Source organism: Typopeltis vanoorti, chromosome 1, assembly GCF_054136105.1.
Source record: "Typopeltis vanoorti isolate ZY-2024b chromosome 1, IOZ_Tvanoo_1.0, whole genome shotgun sequence".
In the NCBI taxonomy this organism is placed as follows: Eukaryota; Metazoa; Arthropoda; class Arachnida; order Uropygi; family Thelyphonidae; genus Typopeltis; species Typopeltis vanoorti.
Window position 1 is genome coordinate 22,945,495 of NC_143549.1, and position 23,058 is coordinate 22,968,552.

The window sequence follows — 23,058 nt, forward strand, 5'->3', positions numbered from 1 at the left end:
GTGGATAACCCAAATGAACTTCTTACAGAAATAAACTATCTGAAAACTTCTTTCGAAGTTAATGGATTTTCCAAGAGAATCATTGAAAAATTCCTTCTTAATCCTCCTAGACATCACTCAGAAGAAACAAATAGATTCAAAGGCAATATATCTATTCCTTACATAAGTACAGTTTCACATAAATTAGCAAAAGTTCTAAGAAAATACAATATCAGAACATTGTTCACTCCACTTCCAAAGATCCGTTCCTTTATTAGCCACCCAAAGCCTTGCCATCATCAACTCAAATACCCTGGCGTATATAAAATATCGTGTGATTGTGATATTCCTTATTTTGGGCAGACAGACAAATCTGTCGAAATGCATATGGAAGAACACATGAGGGACATTACTTACAAGAGACAGAGATCCAGTGCATTATCAAGTCATATCCTTTTCTCGGCTAATCCTAATGATGAAAACCAAAGTCACAAAATCTGTTGGAAAAAATTTACTAACATCTTCAGTTGCAATGATGAACTAGAGAGAAAAATCGTGGAATCTAGAGAAATCATCTTCAATCCTGTTCATCTAAATAATAACTCGAGCTACAACCTCCCAGATAGTCATTCAGCTGTAATCATGTACTGGCGTTCACGTGATGCTGCAATCATGCACTCTTCCAACAATGCAATAAACGAAAGAACAGCTTTAAATACAACTACAACGTTTTCATGCTAATTATGTATAGAGACTTTCATGTTGGCTGATGCAGGCTGAAACTAGTAGTATTTTTATATTAAAACCTTTTTACTTAAATCTCGGTTCTAGTCATTCAGTTCTTCATAAAAATATCTTTGTTAACCGAGTTCATGATCATATATATATATATATATATATTTTTATTTTATTTTTTTTTTCAAATATATATATATATATATATATATATTTGAAAAAAATAGATTTAATGACTCCAAGACCGAGATAACATATAAAGATTTTAATGATAAATACTACTAGTTTCGGCATATAGCAGCCTTCTTCAGGTATTTATAAAGGAAAGGAATACTAATAAACATTGAATTATTTAAACAAACTGGAAATTACAGGTGCAAATTGCCTCACATAATCGATACATAAAAACGTTGTATTTTTCAAGTTGTTCCAACTGGCGTGCCATTGTTTATTGCAATTGTTCGTGCAAGTTCACGTGAATGCCAATATTGAATAACTGTAGCATGGCTATCTGGGATGTTATAACTTAAATTATTATTTAAGTGGACCGGGTTCAGTAGGATTTCCCTTGATTCTACGATTTTCCTTTCAAACTCATCTTCACAGCGAAAAATATTTTCTGTTCTATTCCAGCATACAGAGTGTCTTTGTTGGTCATCATTAGGATTATTTGAAAAAAGAACATGACTGGATAACGCAGTTGCATGAGATCTTTTGTATGAGATGTCTCTCTTATGCTCTTCTATGCGTTGTTCAATAAATTTGTTAGTTTGACCAAAGTATGGGATATTGCAATCACACCACAATTTATATACTCCAGGGTACTTAAGGTTGTGATGAGTAGGTTTTGGATGGCTGATTAGAGAGCGGATTTTTGGAAGCGTAGTGAAGAAGGTCCTGATATTATACTTTTTAATGACTTTAGCTATTTTCTTAGAGACTGTGCTAATGTATGGAATGGAGATGCTACCTTTAAAATTAATAGTTTCCGTTGTGCGCTGCTTAGGAGGGTTCAGAAGAAATTTCACCACACTTCCAAAAATACGCTCTCTAATCAGCCATCCAAAACCTACTCATCAAAAACCTTAAGTACCCTGGAGTATATAAATTGTGGTGTGATTGCAATATCCCATACTTTGGTCAAACTAACAAATCTATTGAACAACGCATAGAAGAGCATAAGAGAGACATCTCATACAAAAGATCTCATGCAACTGCGTTATCCAGTCATGTTCTTTTTTCAAATAATCCTAATGATGACCAACAAAGACACTCTGTATGCTGGAATAGATCAGAAAATATTTTTTGCTGTGAAGATGAGTTTGAAAGGAAAATCGTAGAATCAAGGGAAATCCTACTGAACCTGGTCCACTTAAATAATAATTTAAGTTATAACATCCCAGATAGCCATGCTGCAGTTATTCAATATTGGCGTTCACGTGAACTTGCACGCACAATTGCAACAAACAATGGCACGCCAGTTGGAACAACTTGAAAAATACAACGTTTTTATGTATCGATTATGTGAGGCAATTTGTACCTGTAATTATTTAAATAATTCAATGTTTATTAGTATTCCTTTCCTTTATAAATACCTGAAGAAGGCTGCTATATACCGAAACTAGTAGTATTTATCATTAAAATCTTTATATGTTATCTCGGTCTTGGAGTCATTAAATCTATTTTTTTCAAATATATATATATATATATATAAGGAGCCTGTGTAGCTCAGTGGATGTGACGTTTGCATACCACCGCGCTTGGCCGCACGAAGGAAGACTTCTAAACCTTTTTTCGACCGGTTCCCGAGTTAGTCGATCTCTGGCACGGGCAGGCAGGTTTTTCCTCCCGGAAACTCGGGTTTTTCGTCCTGTAAACTCAAGAAAATCGACCGTAGAACCCACATTATTTCTGACATTAAATATATTGTGTTAGGGTTAGGGACTACGAGATGGCGGCACATTTGAGCCGTCTCTCTTCACTGCGTACCACTTAATTAGTGATAGCTTTGGGCCATCTGTCTCTGATTGGGTACCAGTGGAGATTGAACTGCCCACTCAGTCTCCGAAAGTTAGATAGGGCTAGATGGCCTCGCCTACTCCCTTATACGAGAATAAAAAGGCGTTAGCTGATTTATATTTCAACCATTATATATATATATATATATATATATATATATATTATATAAAGAAAAATAGCCGATCTGCAATCATATCACCTAAAAGATACAAAAATCGAGTGCAGGAAAGTTTCACGATTTTTTATTTATTTATTTATTCTATGTTAAAATAACAGGAAGTTAAGATTAAAATCTTATTTTTTAGTTTCGATTAAAACTTACTATTTGAATTCCTGAATATACTGAGTCGTGGATTAGTCATGAGTATTTTAATTCGATCCTGGACTCAATGTTTCTAAGACTTTTTTGGCAAAGGTTTAGTTCCGATCTCTTTGACTTTCAATAAGAAATTTAAAAATTAAGTCACTATTTTAAAAATAAATAACAGGTATATGCAAAAAAAAAAAAAAAAAAGCGTGAAAAATCAAGTTTTTAAAACTCTATTTTGAAAACTCTATCAAGTTTTTCGGTAAATTCTGTGTAACCTTGATTTTTAAATTACGCTATATATTAAAAAATACTTAATAAAAATAATAATATAATGAAATTACATGAAATGATAAATAAAGTCAACGATAATAAATTTTTTAATACTATTAAAAATCCTTTATTGCCTTTTATTTCCAAAGGGAGGGAGCGGAGCTACTCTAGTATTAATTTTTAAAGATCACTGAGTACATGAACTTCACACTTCAGCCATCACTGATAGTGAGCTTAAGCTCTCAATGAATTTAGTCTTTCAGAGAGGATGTTATGGCAGCTATCTTGTGCCCCTAAACTCTACCAGCTATATTATTTCTGAAATAATTTGATTCTAGTTGCCTAGACCCTAAAAAGGGGACCTCTAAGCGATTAGAATCGAACAACCTATAATGGTCATGTGACTTTACATTGTGATAACGTTTCCAAATGCTATGTGGGCAGACGAAAGAATTATAGATTAATTCTAGTCGCTGAATAGAGAAGATATTTCTAGGTTTTATTTATTTATTTTTTTATTTCCCGAGTTTTCCCGATCTTTGGCAGCACAGGCAATGACTGGTAGAGTTTTCTCTGTCAGAAAACTGGATAAACTTGCACTTCGGGAAAACCAGCCGTTCAACTCGTACTATTTCCAACATAACCCCACTTAAGAGCACGAATCGAAGGCTGTATTCTCACGCGCTGTATACAAATAGCTGTAACTAAACTATAAACTATACTAATGACGACCAAAGGTGAAGACTTGCTGACTAAGCCCCAATTACTCCAGAAATAAAAATTATTATTTATATTTATTAAAAGTTTACAGGAATATAAATAAATAAATACTCTGCAAGCTTAACTGGCCATTCCAATATAGTGACCCTAAGCACATTCATGCCTTGTATTGCTTAAGCTTAAAATAGGGCCTGTTATTTTATGTTAAGTTTTGCGGTTATGTTAAATCAAATTTAATTTAAACTAACTTTAATTAAAGGTGAACGCTTTGAATTAAATACATATATTAAGATTTATTGTTTATTTATATAACTAATTTACGGGAACTGTTTTAGAATGTTCGTCTATTGTAGATAGTGCATATCTTATTTTTATTTTTTTGTTCCTGCATAGGATGTTTTCGTGGAATGTTTCTACTGAGCATTTTCTAATGAAAATTATCTTCCAAAATGATATCTCGATAACAATACGACAACAGGAGTTGTTTGCAGCAATCTTTTCACCTTTGTGACACAATTCGTAGAAATTGCAGCTGTTTCGTCATAGGTTGTGTTCTCTTTTTTCTCGGAAACGTTATTGCCGGCTTTCTTCGGTAGCATTAAAGCCGGTAACAGGAAAGTGAGTGTGCATTGCTAGTTTGGCATCCTTGCTGCTGTATGCTAAAGTATACGGGCCACTTTATATTATAATTATGGAAAATATTCCAGTAATTTATCTTTTCATATTTATGTTTTTGACTATTCAGGTAGTTCACGAAACTGCTGAGGTTACAAAGCATCAGGTATTAAAGCTGGGAGAAGCAAGCGGTCCACACACTGCTAAATGCGATGAATACAGTTATTTTAAGGTGATGGTTGAAGATCCTTGTGACGATCTTAACATTCAGGTAAGGTAAATGTTTTCATTAATAGGTACGTTTTTATATTAGCTTTTTGGTGGAGCGTTTCACCTTTGCCAGTGTGGGACATATTTTTAATGTGTCCCACTGGCAAAAAATAAGTAAATACAATTTAAGAAAATGAAGAGGAGGACACAGCAATAATATCAAAATAGTTGAAAAGAGAACAGGAATAAAAACTATAGCGATCCCATTTGTTGTTGTTCGATAAATGAATTCCCTCAGAATTTGTGTTGACTTCCTTGTCAACAAAATGTTGGTCCACTTGAGATACTGAAGTCACGTCACATTACTCATTCCGCGTATCATGTGTAGCATGTTTTGTAAACTCAACATAAGTTGCAAACCAAAATTTTTAGTTATTAATTCCACTGTCACACTATGCAAAATAATGAACTTTCTGTATATAGAAAAGTTCATTTTTATTTCATATGCAAATCCAGACGATATTTAGGATAATAAAATTTTCTAATGGAGTTCTCAGTAATTCAAAAAATATATAAATGAAATTTATTTTACCAACTCAGTAACTTGACACTTAATCTACATAGATTTTGGCAACGCTTCAGCACTATTGTAGCAAATCAATTTTTTTTTTTTTTAGATTGCAAACGCATGAAGCGTATATTATTAGAACACGAAGAGCATTTAAGCAAATGGTTCTTAATTCTTTGTTATGGAACTACAGGAAATTTCACAAACTTATAACGAATGCAGAATCAGTATATAGTTGAGCAACTAAGTATGAATTCTCTTGCCAGGTACAAGAAGTGCAAATATCAGTTTTTATGAAAACTGTCAAGATTGGTATTTCTTGCACAAAAATGTTTTGTAAAATACTAACATTAATATGTAACAATGTCATTTATTTCAATGCTAGTTATATTTTGGCATATCTGTCAATGAAAGTATAGATGTTTCCAAACTTGTTACAGGGCTTAAGTCAGTTTGGTCAGAAACTGACATTAGCACTTCGTGCACCACGCCACAAAATCAATTGTACATAAATTATTTTGTAACTAAATCATCTGAGAATTAATCAAAATTTTGGACTACTGTTAACACAGAGTTATGTTATTATTGTATAATGCATGCATAGTTAGGGTTTTTAAAAATGAAGTCCATTCTTTATAAGTAGGAGCATTTTTCCCTCATTGCCACAAATAAAAGTAGTGAATTTGGTTATATAAGCCAGCAAAGGTTGGTCAATTGGTAGAGCCTCTGCTACTAATGGCTTGCAAAACGTTAAGCAGGTTTGAGCGCAGTTAGTAGTTAGAAGGGGCCAATCGTTCAATGATGTTAGCACATTCTCCCTCGATGAGTCTTTGAACTCCCTGGAGGTGTCAAATAATAATAATAATAAATAATAGTAATAATAAGTATGCCCAAAGAATTAAGGTCAGCTTATTATGTTTGTTAATGAACAGCTAACAAAATACACTGACCTGAGTTTCCAGGAAGAACAGCTGCAACACTTGCACATGAGATAGTGGAAAGGCTTATGTGTTGACAGTTAATGTTGAGTTTTTATCACAGTTTGATTCATAACACAAGACACTAATAAGAAAATAAATAATGTATTTATTTATTAGTCAATGATGTTTCACTGATTTTCTACCCAGTATCTTCAGAGCACAGTTTGTTACAGTATGCAAATAGCAATGATTAATTAATAGTGGGAACATGTTAAATAAAATTGTAATTGGCAACACAAAGAACTAAAGTCCTAATTAGCACTATCTATTGTTGGATGCAGAGGGGAGAGAGAGAGATTAGCAAGTATTAAATACTTTTCTGGACAGTAGTATGGTACTTGTGTTGATGTTTAGTAGAGTAAACACATTTAGAGATAACGGATTAACTAAATTTATTTAGTTAGATTATTATTATGCAAATATTTTTTGCCTTGGTTACCAAAGCATTTTTATGGGCACAAAGAAATACACTAAGCACAGGCATACTGACAGAAAAGCAAACACAGAGTGAGTAAAAAAAAAAGTATCTTAGTCCTAACTATCATCCTCTGTAGTTGCAGAGATTGGAATCCTGCTGAAGGTCTCAATAAGATGATCTCCCAGATTTGGAGAATGTCACAATGTTGTAACAGATTCTAGAAATAGTCTCTCAGATTTATATCTGTATAAAAGGCAGGCCTTCTTACCATTGGATCATATGATCTGTATTTCTAGCATGGTCTCCTACACCAGAATGACTATAATAGTGCAGATAATGGGCATAACTTTTGTCTGTCAGATAATTGACAGTTTTTGTCCATTAGTGTTTATTCAGATGGATTTTTGCTGTTCTTCCAGTTTGTACAGAGTAATAAGTTTACTCATTGCTGATGGTAGGAAAGGTACAGAAGTAGAAGAAATAGTTAAATTAATTATATATATGGTTTAATCCTTTATCCAGGTGTAAGCAAACAAAGTTTGCACCTGAAGTATTTTCAGGACTGGGGCAACTCATGGCAAAGGTGGTATAAGTTCTCATCACTTGCCTTAGTATCCCATAATGCAAAGCATATATCCTTGCAGACATGTATAATGCTATGCATTAAGGGAACGGTCACTACCCAGACTGGTTTTGATCTTTATTGAGGTCTCATCAGTGGGCGCCAGACCCAGAGGCGGTTCTTATAGTTCTTATAAGGACTGGCTTAAAAGGGCAAAGCAAGACAAGGGATAAGGTGTTATTGAGCTATTAAAGCTCTGATCATGGCAGAAGGGTAACAGCAATAGCAGAGCCTCGGTTAGAACTTCATTTACTACAGCATTGCCATCCGTTACCCTCTAAGGGTATTAATTACCGCCAACCTACCAACCCAGAGGTGGTGATTGACAATTGACATTTATGTCTTTAAGGGTGAAGCAAGATGCTTTTCATATTCCCCGCTATCTGTTGTGGTTACAGTGAGGGTAAAATTTACGAGTTTGCTCGCCCAGAATGGGCATGGAGATTATGCATCGTTATAGGAGGCTAATATAGCTTTTGGTCTTCTATATTTGAATATGTTGTCCGTTGACTCGTATGCTGCAGCTTATTGAACCAAATCGTTGAGATGCGTGGACGTCTTTAGGAAAAACTTGGATGCTAAGGATTGTAGAAAACAGAGAATATAGGGAATATTTGTGTCTCTGTGGAGTTGGTTGTTTCTAACATACCACGCATACCACGGGGCGTTCAGAATCATTCTCAAGCACTTGTTCTGCACTCGCTGTATTTTGCTAATGTTAGCATTAGAGGTGTGGCTCTAGGCCGTAGAGGCATAGGTGATTATAGGACGAATCATCATCTGGTATAGTTGCAATTTGATTCTGTTGCTGAGCTTGCTATTTCTATTAATTAGCGGATAGATCTGAGCTATGGCTTTAGATGCTTCGCATGCAGACTTGATGTGTTGATTGAAAGATAGCTTTTTGTCGAGAATTACACCCAGGTAATTTGTTTCTGTCTGCCAGGGAATTTTAGTATTGAATAGTAACACATCTCCTGCAGGAGACATTGGCCTTTTTGAGAAGAGAATGGCTGAGCTTTTCAGGGGGTTGACTTCCAATATCCACTTGGAGAGCCACCCCTCCAGCTTTAGAGGGTTTTCTTGAAGCTTTCTGGTAATGAAATGGGGTCTGAGAGATCTGGTTAGTATTGCTGTATCGTCCACATACAGGGCCAAAATGGAGTCATCGGATTTTGTGGGATGTCTGACATGTATACAGAAAACACCAATGGAGCCAGTAGAGATCCCTGCGGCACCCCAGCAAAGATGTGGCGCTAGGAGGATGTAGAACTGTTAATTTTTACTTGCATTGATCTATTCTGAAGATATGAATGGATTAAATGAACCATTTTTAGTGAGCTACCAGCTGAGATAAGTTTGTGCAGGAGTCCAAAATGCCAGATTTTGTCAAATGCTTTGGATAGGTCTAGGAAAACAGCTCCTGTGCACTGGCCCAGTTGTAGCTGGTGGTTATGTATTTGACAATTCTGTGGATTTGCTGGGTAGTACTATGGTGTTGTCGAAAACCAAACTGTTCTTTAGGGAGGATGTTTAGATCATTTACTGAGGTTTGGAGTCGTGAGAGGATGACCTTGTCTGCAACCTTACCCTGATTGGAGATGAGACTGATTGGACAATAATTCTGCGGTAAGTGTGGGTCTTTGCCTGGCTTATGTATAGGAATCACATCAGCCAGTTTCCAGGAGGAAGAACAATAGTGAAGTCTTAAGATTGCATTTATTATACTGGTCAGGTGCCCTATAGCTTTTCGAGGCAGCAGCTTGATCACCCTGTTTGAGATGTTGTCTGGTCCAGGAGCTTTATTGTTCTTAAGTTTTTTAATAATATCATATAATTCAACAGGTGATGCGGGTGTAATATTGTCAGCACTGGTATCTGGGAGGTTTAGTGCATGCCTGATTTGTCTGGATTTTGTAGAGATGATTGAAATCTAAATTGTTATAAGAAGGTTTGCACTGATCCTCAAGATTTTTTAGTATGGATTCTGCCTTATCTGCATCTGTGTGAACTAGGCCATGGTTTGAGATTATAGGGGGAAGTGATCTGTTTTTATTTTTGATGCTTCTCAGTAGTCCCCAGATAGAGTGATCAATAGGTAAGATAGAGGCTAACTTTTTATCCCAAACTTGGTTTCTATGTGTTTTAAGTGCATCTCTTACTGCTCCATTCAATCTGTTAAGCACTGTCCTGTCCTGAGGCACGCGAATGTTATGAACTCTCTTTCTAGCTCTGCTCTTCTCTGTGATCAGGTCCATAATGTCCTCAGGCAAATGATCAGGCTTGGGAACAGGTTTCTGGAAGGTTGCAACCATTATAGTGGACTTAATCTGTTGGGTGAGACTAGTCACTGCAGATTCCACATCTTCTGGTGTGCCTATGTGAGGGACGGGTCCTATTTGATCCCTAAGTGCTTTAGACAATCTCTCCCACGATATGCCTGAATGAGAGGGAGGAGACAGGCATTCTTGTTCTCCCAATTGCAGTAGAATTGGGTTGTGATCTGACGACAGCTTGTTTAGGGATATAAGGCTGTACTGTAGTTTAATGTCTTGCAGGATGGCTATATCCAGGATGTCAGCAGTGCCAGACGTACTGAGATGAGTTGGTTCAGTAGGTCCAGCCACAACAGCATAGTTTGATCCTGTGTAGCTAGAAAGGATGCGACCATTTTTATTGGTAGATTTACTGTTCCAAGCAGGATGTTTTGCATTGAGGTCTCCAGCAACGATGACCAGTCCTTTTACTCCAAGGATGGCATCCAGATCTGAGGTCAATAATGTCTTTAATGGAGGGTTGTACGCAGAAAAAATTTTAAGGTTTCCAATTGAGTTTGTGAGGACATTAATTCCTGTGATTTTGAGGTTGGTGGTAGTAGGGTTGGTTATTGAATGATGAATGATATAGTTTTCGATAAGGGTGGCTGTACCTCCACCTCTATAACCAAGTCTGTCATTTCTGTAAATCTGATACCCTCTGATTTTCAGGGTGTCAGCAGGCCTCAGGTGCGTTTCATTGATTAGCAATATATCTGGGTTGTATCTATTATTAAATTCCTGGATTTCTAACAGTTTATTTTTTATACCATTGGCATTCCAACTGATAATCCTAAGAGAGTTTGGGGCGATTTTTTTCCTATGCATCAGAGAGTGCTGATGGTATGGACTGGGTTTGCTGTAAAGAGGTGGTGATACTATTGTGGAGAAGTCATATTTTCATATGCCAGTTGCCAAAAGGTGTCACACCTTATTATTAAAATTATGTGGATTAGAGATAAGTTGATGGAAGTTTTTTCACTTGACTAGGCTACTAATTACAGGGTGTTCGGGATAAATTTGACATATTTATAATTAATTATATTTTCCCGTAAGTTACATGTATTAACACACACTTCTCTTCATTTAAAAGTTTGGACCCTTCTTCATTCATATACAAGATGTCAGAAAGGATGGATAGCTGGAACCCACCTGAATCATGGAAGAGAATAACTTGTATCATGATGATTCGTGCCCGCCATCAAAATAAGGATATTACGACTGCTGCCCAATGCTCCCTGAATACAGTAAAAACAATCAGGCATGAACTAGAGACTTGCAATGGTGACTACGAGGATGTAGCAAGAAGAAAGATCCCTAGCAGACGATCTGATTGCGTTCTTACAGCAGAATTCCTCGCAAATCTGCAGGAACAGGTGTTGAAGAACCCTGGCATTGGAATTCGGGCTTTGTTCGTGGAGTTGCTAACTGTAGTCAAGCCCTGGATAACAAGGGTAGCCAATGGTAGGCCGTATGTATGGCAGCAGGATTCGGCCCCTTGCCACACCTCTGGGAAAAGTCAAAAATGGTTGTCTGAAAATTTCTACGACTTCACCAGTCCAAATGTTTGGCCTCCAAACTCCCCAGACCTTAACCCCATGGATTATTTTGTATGGGGCGCAGTTGAAAAAGACACCAATCGCACTTCCAGTAATACAAAAGCCCAGTTAATGGATAAAATTAAAACAGTTTTTGCGGCCCTTCCCAGGGAGACTGTAGCATCAGCTTGTTCGAGGTTCCGAAGCAGAATTGAAGCTGTGATCGATGCTAATGGTGGTTATTTTGAGTAAATCTTGTTGATAGTATTGTAATTAACTCTGCCTGTAATGTTTTTTTGTCAATTCATTAAATTTAATAGATACAAAGAAGATTTTCTTTTTCCTTACGAAACTGTCAAATTTATCCCGAACACCCTGTATATATTTGGTTTAATCCTTTATCCAAGTGTAAACAAACAAAGTTTGTGCCTGAAGTATTTTCAGGACTGGGGCAACTCGTAGCGAAGGTAGTATAATAGGATAACAAAAACTCATGGCAAAGCACATATTCTTGTGGATATGTGCTTTGCATTATGAGATACTAAGGCAAGTGATGAGAATTTATACCACCTTTGCCTTGAGTTGCCCCAGTCCTGAAAATACTTCAGCCACAAACTTTGTTTGCTTAAACTTGGATGAAGGATTAAACCAAATATATAAATGGTAGCATAGCCAAGCGGAAAAAACTTCCATCACTTCAGTTAATTAGTGATCACTTTGCAAGGATATATCATCCAGGTGGTGATTTGCAGTTGCTGATGTGATCATTAGCAACTGCTCTCTCTCAACTCTCTATCAAGAGACTGATGTGAATTGAGGTAGATGAACTGGAAGTACTCAGTATATTAAAAAATATCAATGTGAATTCAGCACATTATATCAGCTTGTGTGCTACAAGAAAGCGCAAGTGAAATAGCAGTTTCCTCTGACAAAGTTGTTTAATCTGAGTCTCAGCTCTGGCAAAGTTCCAAGGGAGTGGAAAGAGGGATAAGATAGTTCCATTACATAAAGGTGGCCTCAAGACAAAAGTAGCAAATTACAGACCAATTAGTATCTCTGGAATGGTGGATAAAGTATTGGTGAAGTTAGTTAAAAGTAAAATTCAGGACTGGGTGGATAGGTATATGATATTGTATAGGTGCAGCATAGATTTGTAAAAGGAAAGTCCTGCCTCATTCATTGATAAACATTTTATAATAAGGTGAGAGTGGAAGTGGATAGAGGGAATGACTAAATTATGATGGTGCTGGACTTTGCAAAGGCATTTGACATAATGCCACATGGATGTGAGGCTGGTGGGTGATAAACAGACATCAGGGCTGGTGTATGATGGAGTGGAGTGGAATCAAGGTGAATAAGGATGAATAGCAGAGTGCATCAGGGCTCTGTACTAGGACCACTAATCTTTAATTTGTACATTAATGATATATCAGAAGATTTGTGGATAGGGATATTCAGTTCAGTGGTGCACTCAGGATTTAATCTTGGGGGGGGGGGACAAGTTGAGTAGACGATTTGAGAATACACGCTACACATTACATACGATCTATGACTAAGCATCTGCAGTGAACACGAATACATGATTCCCGTGATCTCCTCTGGCCCAGCTCAGGCAAATGAAGTAGCGCTTGTTTCACCCAAGCACCACTTCGTTCGCCTTGCTTTCACAGCAGCCTTGATTCCCAAGAGCTATAGGGTATTCCCACTTTATGTGACTGCCAATTCATAAGTAGTATAGAAATAGAAGACATGACATAACATAAATAAAAAAAAATGAATTTTAATTAGAAAAAGATTTTTGGAAAATTTTCTAGTGTTATTTTTCCTTTTTTTGGGGGGGTGGGAAGGCCCCTTGGCCTCCTTCCCCTGGATGCACCACTGATTCAGTTGTTTGCTGATGATGCAAAACTGGAGAGGGCAATAGTTGATTAAGGTGATATAGGTATCTTGCAGGTGATTTAAATAAATTGACAGTGTGGACAAAGGACAATGGTTATCAGTTTAATGTAAAATGTAAGGTAATGCACTTTAAGATGAAAGATTACATATGTCATATCATATTGATGATACTAGATTACAAGAAATTGATGAGGATGGGGATCTAGGGGTGATGGTGGATAGAGATATTTGCTAGTATCTTGACTTCAGCGGGCGACAGGACTTATACAAGAAAGATGGTTTGCATTTGAATGGATTTGGTGTTCAGAGACTGGAAAAATTGTTGCTGAATGAAGTGAAAGTGGATGTGCAGAATCAGGGAAACTAGAGCTTTTAGGGAGGGTGGGGATGCTGTTAAGTGGACATGTAGACATCAGTTAGGCAGTTGAGTGTAAGAATCTGAATAATAATATGCTTGAGTTAGGATGAAGGATAACCAAAACGTGATAAGTAGTATAAAGCATCAAAATAGGGGTGGGGATATGGGACTTCTGCATTTTTTTTGTACACTAATACCATGAGTATTTGGAATAAGGAGGAGGAATTTTTGGCCTTCGTTAGTTCTTCCTGGCCACAGATTATTGGTATTAGTGAGACATGGCTAACAGAAGATGATATAGTAGTGGGATGGAATGTGAGGGGGTATAGTGTGTTCAGGAAAGACAGAGAGAAAACAATGGGGAGAAGGAGTGTTATTATTATTATTATTACAGGCAACTCCAAGGAATCCTTACACTCATCGAGAGAAGCCCTAACATCATGTCAAGAACAACTATTCAACATTCACACAGTATCTTTCATACTTTGCCTTGAACTCATTCACAGTCATGGCACCTACAACAGACTCTGCAGCTTATTCCACTTATTCACCACTCTCCAAGTAAAAAACATAGCTCTAACACCCTTGCTAACCACACTCTTTGCCCAGTTTCCATGGATGGCCTCTAGTCCTCCCACCACCAGTCCTGTTCTCAAAAATATTTTCTAAATTAATCTTATAGAAACCCTTCAGTAATTTGAATGTTTCAATCATATCACCCCTTTTCCACCTATCAACCAATTTCTGCAACCCACAAATCTTCAACCTGTTCTCATAAGATTCATTCCATAGACCTGCTATCACCTTGGTCACTTGCCTCTGGATCCTCTCAACCTCCTCCCCATCAAGAAGAAACCCTGGCACCCAAATCTGGGCACAGTAATCAAGATGGTGTCTTATCAAGGCTTGATACAGAGGAACAATAACGTGGTTGTCTGCTCGTCAAAGTATTCTTCAGTAACCAAGTGATTTGATGAGCTGATTTAGCCACTTTTGCTATGTGCTTCCTAAACTTCAACTCCCTATCCACCAACACTCCCAAATCCCTGCCCTCGTCAATCTCCTGGAATACAGTTCCACCAATGTGGTATATTGCTGCTAATCTTTTCACCTTAAAATGCATAACCTTACATTTTCCCACATTAAATTGACATCCATTCTCCTTAGCCCAGTCCACCAAACTATCCAAATCATCCTGCAAAATTTTGACATCATGTGCATTCACTTTTACCCTACACAACTTTGCATCATCAGCAAACAAATGAACAGTTCTCAGATCCTTTCCTATATCGTTAATGAACAAATTAAATAGTAGTGGTCCAAGAACGGAACCCTGCAGTACACCACTAGTCACAGGGTATCTTTTGGACTCTACTCCTGAATAAACTGCTCTCTGATATCTCTCCATCAACTACCCTCCTATCCATCTCGCCAACCCTATATCCATCCTCATATACTGCGGTTTACTGATTAGAATTCCATGTGGTATCCTGTCAAAGGCCTTAGCAAGGTCCAGCAGTATCACTGTAAACCCATTACACTTATCCAGTTTAGCTGTCACTGTGTTATAAAATGTGAGCAAGTTACTGAGGCATGATCTACTCTTCACAAAACCATGCTGTCCCCCATACAGTATTCCATTTTCACATATCCATTCCTGTATTTTCCTATTAAACTACTTTCTCCAAGACCCTGACAGCGACTCCTGATGTGCTGATCGGTCGGTAATTTGATGATAACTGATGAACTGCAACCAAAGAGAATAGAAGTTCAACTTCAGGATAGTGAAAGTAGCACATTTGAGGCTATCTGGTCAGCAGAACAAAATTTACAGTTGGGTGCTGCTATAGACCAGGTAGATGGAATAGATGATAGAGACAGTATGCATAGGCAAATAAACTCAATGAGTGGAGGACAGGTAATTATTATGAGGGATTTCAGCTATTGTAACATTGATTGGAGGGAGGAGAGGACAAACGGGAGGAAGGAAATGAATTTTATGCAGTTACTAAAGGATAACTACCTGAGAGCATGTAATGGAATATACTAGGGGTTCAAGAGTGTTTGACCCAGTAATTGCATCTGAGAAATTGACTATTATGAATATGACCATATTGCCACCAATTGGTGAGAGTGATCATAAGGTCTTGACTTGGAAAGGGTAAATGTGGAATTACTGGGCTGGTAAGTATGACGAGCTTAGGAGATTGCTTGGATCAGTGCTATGCTGCAAGTAAAAGAAAAAATGTATAGGGCAAAATGAATCTAAGGAATGCCGATGGCAGGGAGGTAACTGAATCAGATGAAATAGTAGAATTACTAGGCGAACACTTTGTAAGAGTATATCATCCAGGCTGTGATATCACAGGAATGAGAGAACGAATGGCTGATACAGGAATTGAAGTGAATGAAATGGAGGTGAATAGTATATTACACAACCTTAATGTAAACATATCTGTGGGATTGGATGGTATACCAGCTCAAGTCTTATGTGAAGCAGCCAAGGAATTGTCGGTTCCTTTGACCATATTGTTTAATTTAAGTCTCAGCTCTGGGTTAGTCTCGAGGGGATGGAAAGAGGGGAAAATAGTTCCATTGCATAAAGGAGATTCCAAGACTGCTGTTGCAAATTACCGACCGATCAGCATATCAGGAATCATTGTCCAGGTTTTGGAGTTATTAATCAAGAAAAAATACAGGAATGGATAGATGAAAATGGGATACTGTATGGAGGACAGCATGATTTTGTGAAGGGAGATCATGCCTCAGTAACTTGCTTATGTTTTATAATACAGTGACGGCTGAACTGGATAAGGGTAATGGATTTACAGTGATACTGCTGGACTTTTCTAAGGGCATTGACAGGATACCACATGGAATTCTAATCAGTAAACTGAAGCACAAGGAGATGGATATAGGGTTGGTGAGATGGATAGGAGGGTGGTTGATGAAGAGATATCAAAGAATAGTTTATTTAGGAGTGGAGTCCAAAAGGAGGCCTGTTACTAGTGGTGTGCTTCAGGGTTCTGTTCTTGGACCACTGTTATTTAATTTGTTTATTGATGATATAGGAAAGGATCTGAGAGGAACTGTTCATTTATTTGCTGATGATGCAAAGTTGGGTAGAGCAATAGTGAATGCACATGATGTCAAAATTTTGCAGGATGATTTGGATAGATTGGCAGTCTGGGATAATGAGAATGGATGTCAGTTTAATGTAGCAAAGTGTAGTTATGCATTTTAAGGTGAAAAAATTAGCAGCAGTATATCACGTTGGTGGCACTGTACTCCAGGAGGTTGACAAAACCAGAGATTTGGGTGTGTTGGTGGATATGGAGTTGAAGTTTAGGGAGCACATAGCAAAAGTGACTAAATCAGTTCATCAGATCACTTGGTTACTGAAGAATACTTTGATGAGCAGAGATAAGCAAGTTATTGTTCCTCTTTATCGAGCCTTGATAAGACCCCATCTTGACTACTGTGTCCAGATCTGGGGCCCCTGGATTTCTTCTTTATGGGGAGGAGATAGAGAGGATCCATAGGTGAGTGACCAAGATGATAGCTGGTCTATGGAATGAACCTTATGAGAACAGGTTGATCTGTGGGTTACAGAAATTGGTTGATATGCGGAAAAGGGGGTGATATGATTGAGACATTCAAATTACTGAAGGGTTTTTACAAGATTAATTCAGAGGAAAGTTTTCAGAACAGTCTGGTGATAGGAAACTTGCTGAGTTTCCATCAATGGAAACTCAGCAAGGGTGTTAGAACTAGGTTTTTTACTTGGAGAGGATTTTATTTATTTATTTGTATGGCATGAATATCAAAACATGCAGTACAATACACTGTCACTGAGGGTGAATGAGTGGAATAAGCTGCCAGAGTTTGTTGTGAGGCCATGACTGTAAATGAGTTGAAAGCAAAGCATGATAGATACTTGTGAATGCCAAATAGTTGTTCTTGACATGATGTTTAGGGCCTCCCTCGATGAGGCTAAGGACTCGGAGTTGCCTGTAATAATAATAACAAGAACTCCCGAAATGCTGATTAACCGATAATTTGCTATTCTGTCTTGGAACCTCCTTTATGCAATGCAGTTATTCCCCCTTCCATTCTCTTGGGGCTCTACAGAGCAGACGTTCAAATTAGATAGTGTAGTCCAGGGGTCGGCAAACTTTTGAGACAGAAGAGCCAAACCTGTCCCTCACAACAATTTAAAAATTATTCAAGAGCCATAAATATATTTTTACAAATGAGGAATATTTAAAGTTATATTATAGTAAATTTATAGTGATATATAAGAAGTTATAATATTAATTATATCTTTATTAAATGAAGAAAAAATCAGACAAAGAATTGCATGTCTGGTTTGTAATTAGTCGTTTTTAATTTAAGGCACGATTCCAAGTTGGCATCAGTAATTTGGCTCCTCAATTTACATTTAATGAAATTCATGTTAGAAAATGATTGCTCACATAAATATGTAGACCCGAAGATACTGAGAAACATCAAATGCAAATTTTTTCAACTCATGATATGAGTTCAGAAGACTATTCCAAGTATTGAAAATCATGGAGTCTGCCTTCTGACAGTCTGCTTGCGCTATGAAATCAGACTGCATTTTTCTTTTTTCCAGTTCTTCTATTTCAGTACCAAGATGTACAAATTTGGAGCTCCATAAGTCTTTGCTTGTCAAGTCCAGCAATTGTATTTCAAAATTAGTCATGTCAATATCAAACAGAGAAAAATTTAATTCCTTCACATTGGCATTAACAGGATTTGTAATAAAAGCTAGAGTCGCTTTATTATTTTAGAATTCCTGAAACCTTTGAAGAAAAGATTCTCTCATTTTTAAAACTGCTGTCTTGAAATAATCTTTGTTAATGAGGGCATTGTTTTCTCGGCAATATTGAGACAAGTTTGGGAAATGAACTAAAGTTCTAAATCTTCAGCGAACAGAATCAATTTCTTTTCAAATGAAATAACTTCCTCTAGCATTGAAAAACCAGTATTTCCTTTGCCTTGTAATTTATGATTGAGCTGATTCAGTTGTGATGTAACATCCACCATAAAGTACAATTTTTGCAATCACTGATCTTCTGTTAATTCTGGATATTGAATATCCTTGTTGTCGAGGAATAGTTTGATTTCATTTATGCAAGATGCAAAACGCTTTAACATGTCGCCTCTGGAAAGCCATCGAACCCTGTTGTACTGGAGAAGATCTGAATATTCGCTCTCCATTTCACTTAGCAACTCTTTAAATTGTTGATGGTTAAGTCCCCTTGCTATAATGGTGTTGGTAATCTTAATTACCAATTCCATAATTTTACCAATTTCTTCTGTAAATGTTTGTGCACAAAGTGCTTCCTGGTGGAGTATACAATAGGAAGTAATCAGTTTATGATTAATTTTTCATCAGTTCATGATTAAAACTGAAACAAAACCCTTTTTCGCTCCAGTCATACTTTTTGCACAATCGGTTGCAAATGATAAAATTTGATTGAGTGGGATATGATTTTTTTCCCATGCATTCAAGGATGGCATTTGCTATGACCTCTCCATGCGTTTGGCCCTTGAGTGGCAATAATCCCAGAAGTTCTTCTCTCAGACCATCAGATGATACATATCGCACAAAAAGAGAAACTTGGTCTGTGTCCTTGATGTCGCAAGACTCATCTACCACAATTGATAAAGCTGAAGCTAATTTGAAGTCTTCGACTTGTTGGTTGGTCACATTTGAGGACATCGTAACTATCCTATCTGCTACTGTTTTGGCAGATAATGGTATGGTTTTGATTTTATTTAAAATCTCTGCTTTGTTTTTGAAATCCCGAAAAAGTTCTTCAGATGCATTAACAAAACAACATTTTATATATTCACAATCTGTGAATGGTTTTCCTCTCTTAGCGATCTCCTGACTCACTTCGAAGCTTGAAATATTAACATCATTGGCAGACTCTCTCCCCACCCCCCCCCCCCCCCACCCCCCCCCCCCCCCACCCCCCCCCCCCCCCACCCCCCCCCCCCCCCACCCCCCCCCCCCCCCACCCCCCCCCCCCCCCACCCCCCCCCCCCCCCACCCCCCCCCCCCCCCACCCCCCCCCCCCCCCACCCCCCCCCCCCCCCACCCCCCCCCCCCCCCACCCCCCCCCCCCCCCACCCCCCCCCCCCCCCACCCCCCCCCCCCCCCACCCCCCCCCCCCCCCACCCCCCCCCCCCCCCACCCCCCCCCCCCCCCACCCCCCCCCCCCCCCACCCCCCCCCCCCCCCACCCCCCCCCCCCCCCACCCCCCCCCCCCCCCACCCCCCCCCCCCCCCACCCCCCCCCCCCCCCACCCCCCCCCCCCCCCACCCCCCCCCCCCCCCACCCCCCCCCCCCCCCACCCCCCCCCCCCCCCACCCCCCCCCCCCCCCACCCCCCCCCCCCCCCACCCCCCCCCCCCCCCACCCCCCCCCCCCCCCATTTTTAACGTAGAATAGATCAAATAATATCACCACTTACCGATACTGGCACACCACAGACTGACAACATGAAATTAGTGAATATTGCCTGAATAAGGGAATCCCCCAGACCAGGAACATTTTTCTCTTTTGTGACTTTTCTCCCTTTACGGTAATTAAGCCTAACGCGAAACAGACAGCAAAGGCAGGTTATTAAAAATGCATATGATTAGTGCGGTATTAACAAAAGATCACGCAACCGAAAGATAAAAGCATAGCTGACAATTGAGTTGAAATGCTAACTCTTCAACCGAATTCCATATGTGAAACTGCCATAACATTCATTATATATATATATATATATATATATATATTACTTAGTTTTAACACTTTTACGAATTTTAACACGTTCGGTTGAATTTTATTGCTGCCTTGGGAAATCGAACTCACATACATCTATATATGTTACACAGACTCCTCATACCTTATTCACTGCATAACAAAAGTACTTGTTTTTATTGCCTCTGCAGTAAAGTGGCTATTAGGAAGGGTGTGTTGTTTACCACTGCAAGAGAGTTACTATCTCCCCACATGAACTTGTTTAAGCTTTTTCTCATGTGTGAAGTATATGCGAAACTTTTATTGGTAACAGAATCAAATACTTGGTGGGATGTTGTTATAGACCTGGTAATGTGGATGGTGGTGATAGTGAAATGTATAGTCAAATAAGCCAAGCAAATAAGAAAAGGGTGATCATTATGGGTGATTTTAATTATGGCAATATAGACTGGAATAAAGAGATAGCAACTGGAAGTAAAGAAAATGAGTTTCTTGAGTTTTTGAGGGATAACTACCTCAGACAGTATGTAACAGAGGGCACAAGAGGATTAAGGGTCTTGGATTTGGTCATCTCATCGGAGGATGTAATTATCAATGAGGTATCAAATCATCCACCAATTGGCGAAAGTGACCATGAGGTGATTACTTGGGTGGTTGCCAGCAGTGCAAGGGCCCCTGTGAAAAAAGGGTATATGTGGAACTACAAGGGGGGTGATTATGAAGAGCTCAGGAAACAGCTTGCAGGTGTAGCATGGAATGAGGAGTTAGCTGGAAAAGAGATCAATGCAGCTTGGGGGATTTTCAAAAAATATTTAGTGGATACAATGTCTAAATGTATACCACGGGTGAGAAGGTTAAATAAGTTAGGTGTGAGATGGATGAATAAAGAGATTAAGCATGCAATACAGAGAAAAAGGGCATTGTGGAGGCAGCATAAGAGAAGTGGAAGTAACCAATTTCATGAGTTCTACAAAGACCAGGCAAGAAGAGTGACTTGGTTGGTGAGAGTAGCTAAAGAGAGGTATGAACAGCAGTTAGCTAATGAAGCTAAAAAGAATCCTAGGGAGTTCTTTCGATATGTAGCCAGCAAAAGAAAGAATGATTATGGAAGGATGACATTGATTGGAGGAAATGGTATAAAGACAGCTGTTGCAGAATGTGTGGTGGAGATACTTAATGAGCAGTTCATAAAGATCTTTCAATCTTGTGAATGTGACTTCATGGAGAGATTAAGAGCAGTTGATGATGGGGAGGAGAGACTGACTGTAAGTGAGCAAGAGGTGTTTGGGGAGTTGAGTAAACTAGATGTAAATAAGGCTGTGGGACTTGATAATATATCACCGCGTATTCTGAAGGAATGTGCCAGAGAGTTGACACCTGCCTTGACATATTTTTTTAATACGAGTCTTGCACTTGGTCAAGTCCCTAAAGAGTGGAAGGAGGGCAAGATTGTGCCACTTCATAAAGGAGGTGATCGAACTCAAGCATCAAACTATAGGCCTATCTGTGTGTCAGGTGTTGTGGTTAAGTTGTTGGAGAAGCTTGTGAGAACTAGGATCCAGAGTTGGGTTGACAACAATGGTATAATCTTTGATGGACAGCATGGATTTGCTAAAGGGAGGTCGTGTTTTAGTAATCTACTTACTTATTACAATAAAGTGACTGCTTCCTTGGACAGAGGAGAAGGATACACAGTAATATACTTGGATTTCGCAAAAGCTTTTGATAGAGTGCCTCATGATAAGTTGACAGTCAAACTAGAGCAGATGGGGTTGGATATTAGATTAGTGCATTGGATTGGAGACTGGCTATCTGATAGGTATCAACAAGTTGTGTATGGGGGTGCAATATCCAGGAAAAGGAAAGTCACTAGTGGAGTGCCTCAGGGATCTGTTTTAGGGCCATTACTATTTAACTTGTATATTAATGATATTGGCGAAGATTTGGATGGAGATATTCAGTTGTTTGCAGATGATGCAAAGTTGGGACGAACCATAAAGAGTAGTGAAGATGTTGTGGCCTTGCAAGAAGACTTGAATAAATTGAGTGATTGGGCAAGCAAATGGGGATGTGAGTTCAATGTTGCAAAATGTAAGGTTTTAAAATTTGGAAAACAAAGATGGGATGCAGAATTTATGCTTGGTGAAAATATATTGTTGGAAGTAGAGGAAATAAGAGATCTGGGAGTGATAGTGGATGAGGATCTAAAATTTAGGGGTCACATCGCCAGAATTGTGAAGACAACACAAAGACTTCTGGGAATGATGAGGAGGACACTGACGTGTAGAAGTAGGGAGATTCTTGTTCCATTGTATAAGTCTTTGATTAGGCCACACATGGACTATTGTGCCCAGATTTGGTCACCTGGTTTTCAGAAGGATGAAGAGATGTTGGAAAGGGTCCAAAGGCGACTGACTAAGGTAGTTTCTGACCTCTGGAATGTCGAGTATGAGGAAAGATTGAAAAGATGTAATTTGCAGAGACTGGTGGAGAGAAGGAAGAGGGGAGATATGATAGAGACCTACAAGTTGGTAAGGGGTTGCTATAGGATCAATGGTGGAGAAGTTCTACAGCGAATAGTGGGAGATCAGGGGAGAACCAGAGGTCATCCCTGGAAACTGTATAAAGAGGGTGTGAGTAGGGGAGTGAGAGGCAGGTTTTTTTCGTGCAGAGTTGTGAATGATTGGAATGCCTTGCCTGAGAGTGTGGTGTCTGCAAG

General features: G+C 38.7%; 2 protein-coding genes and 1 long non-coding RNA gene across 3 annotated transcripts in view; 1 reads left to right on the forward strand and 2 right to left on the reverse strand.

The window, feature by feature from the left end:
- The window catches only part of LOC150109831 (uncharacterized), a 422,727-nt gene that overhangs the window by 58,678 nt on the left and 340,991 nt on the right, over positions 1–23,058 (reverse strand). The window contains exon 2 of the long non-coding RNA XR_016550588.1: positions 6,377–6,488. This is a non-coding gene — a long non-coding RNA (uncharacterized LOC150109831). The remainder of the gene's footprint in view (positions 1–6,376; positions 6,489–23,058) is intronic.
- The window catches only part of LOC150109832 (uncharacterized), a 384,154-nt gene continuing 365,801 nt past the window's right edge, over positions 4,706–23,058 (forward strand). The window contains exon 1 of the mRNA XM_090415053.1: positions 4,706–4,919. Coding sequence (XP_090271179.1) covers positions 4,725–4,919 — 195 coding nt within the window. The 5' untranslated portion in view covers positions 4,706–4,724. The remainder of the gene's footprint in view (positions 4,920–23,058) is intronic.
- The window catches only part of LOC150109833 (deaminated glutathione amidase-like), a 69,159-nt gene continuing 64,745 nt past the window's right edge, over positions 18,645–23,058 (reverse strand). The window contains exon 7 of the mRNA XM_090396058.1: positions 18,645–18,926. Coding sequence (XP_090252184.1) covers positions 18,645–18,926 — 282 coding nt within the window. The remainder of the gene's footprint in view (positions 18,927–23,058) is intronic.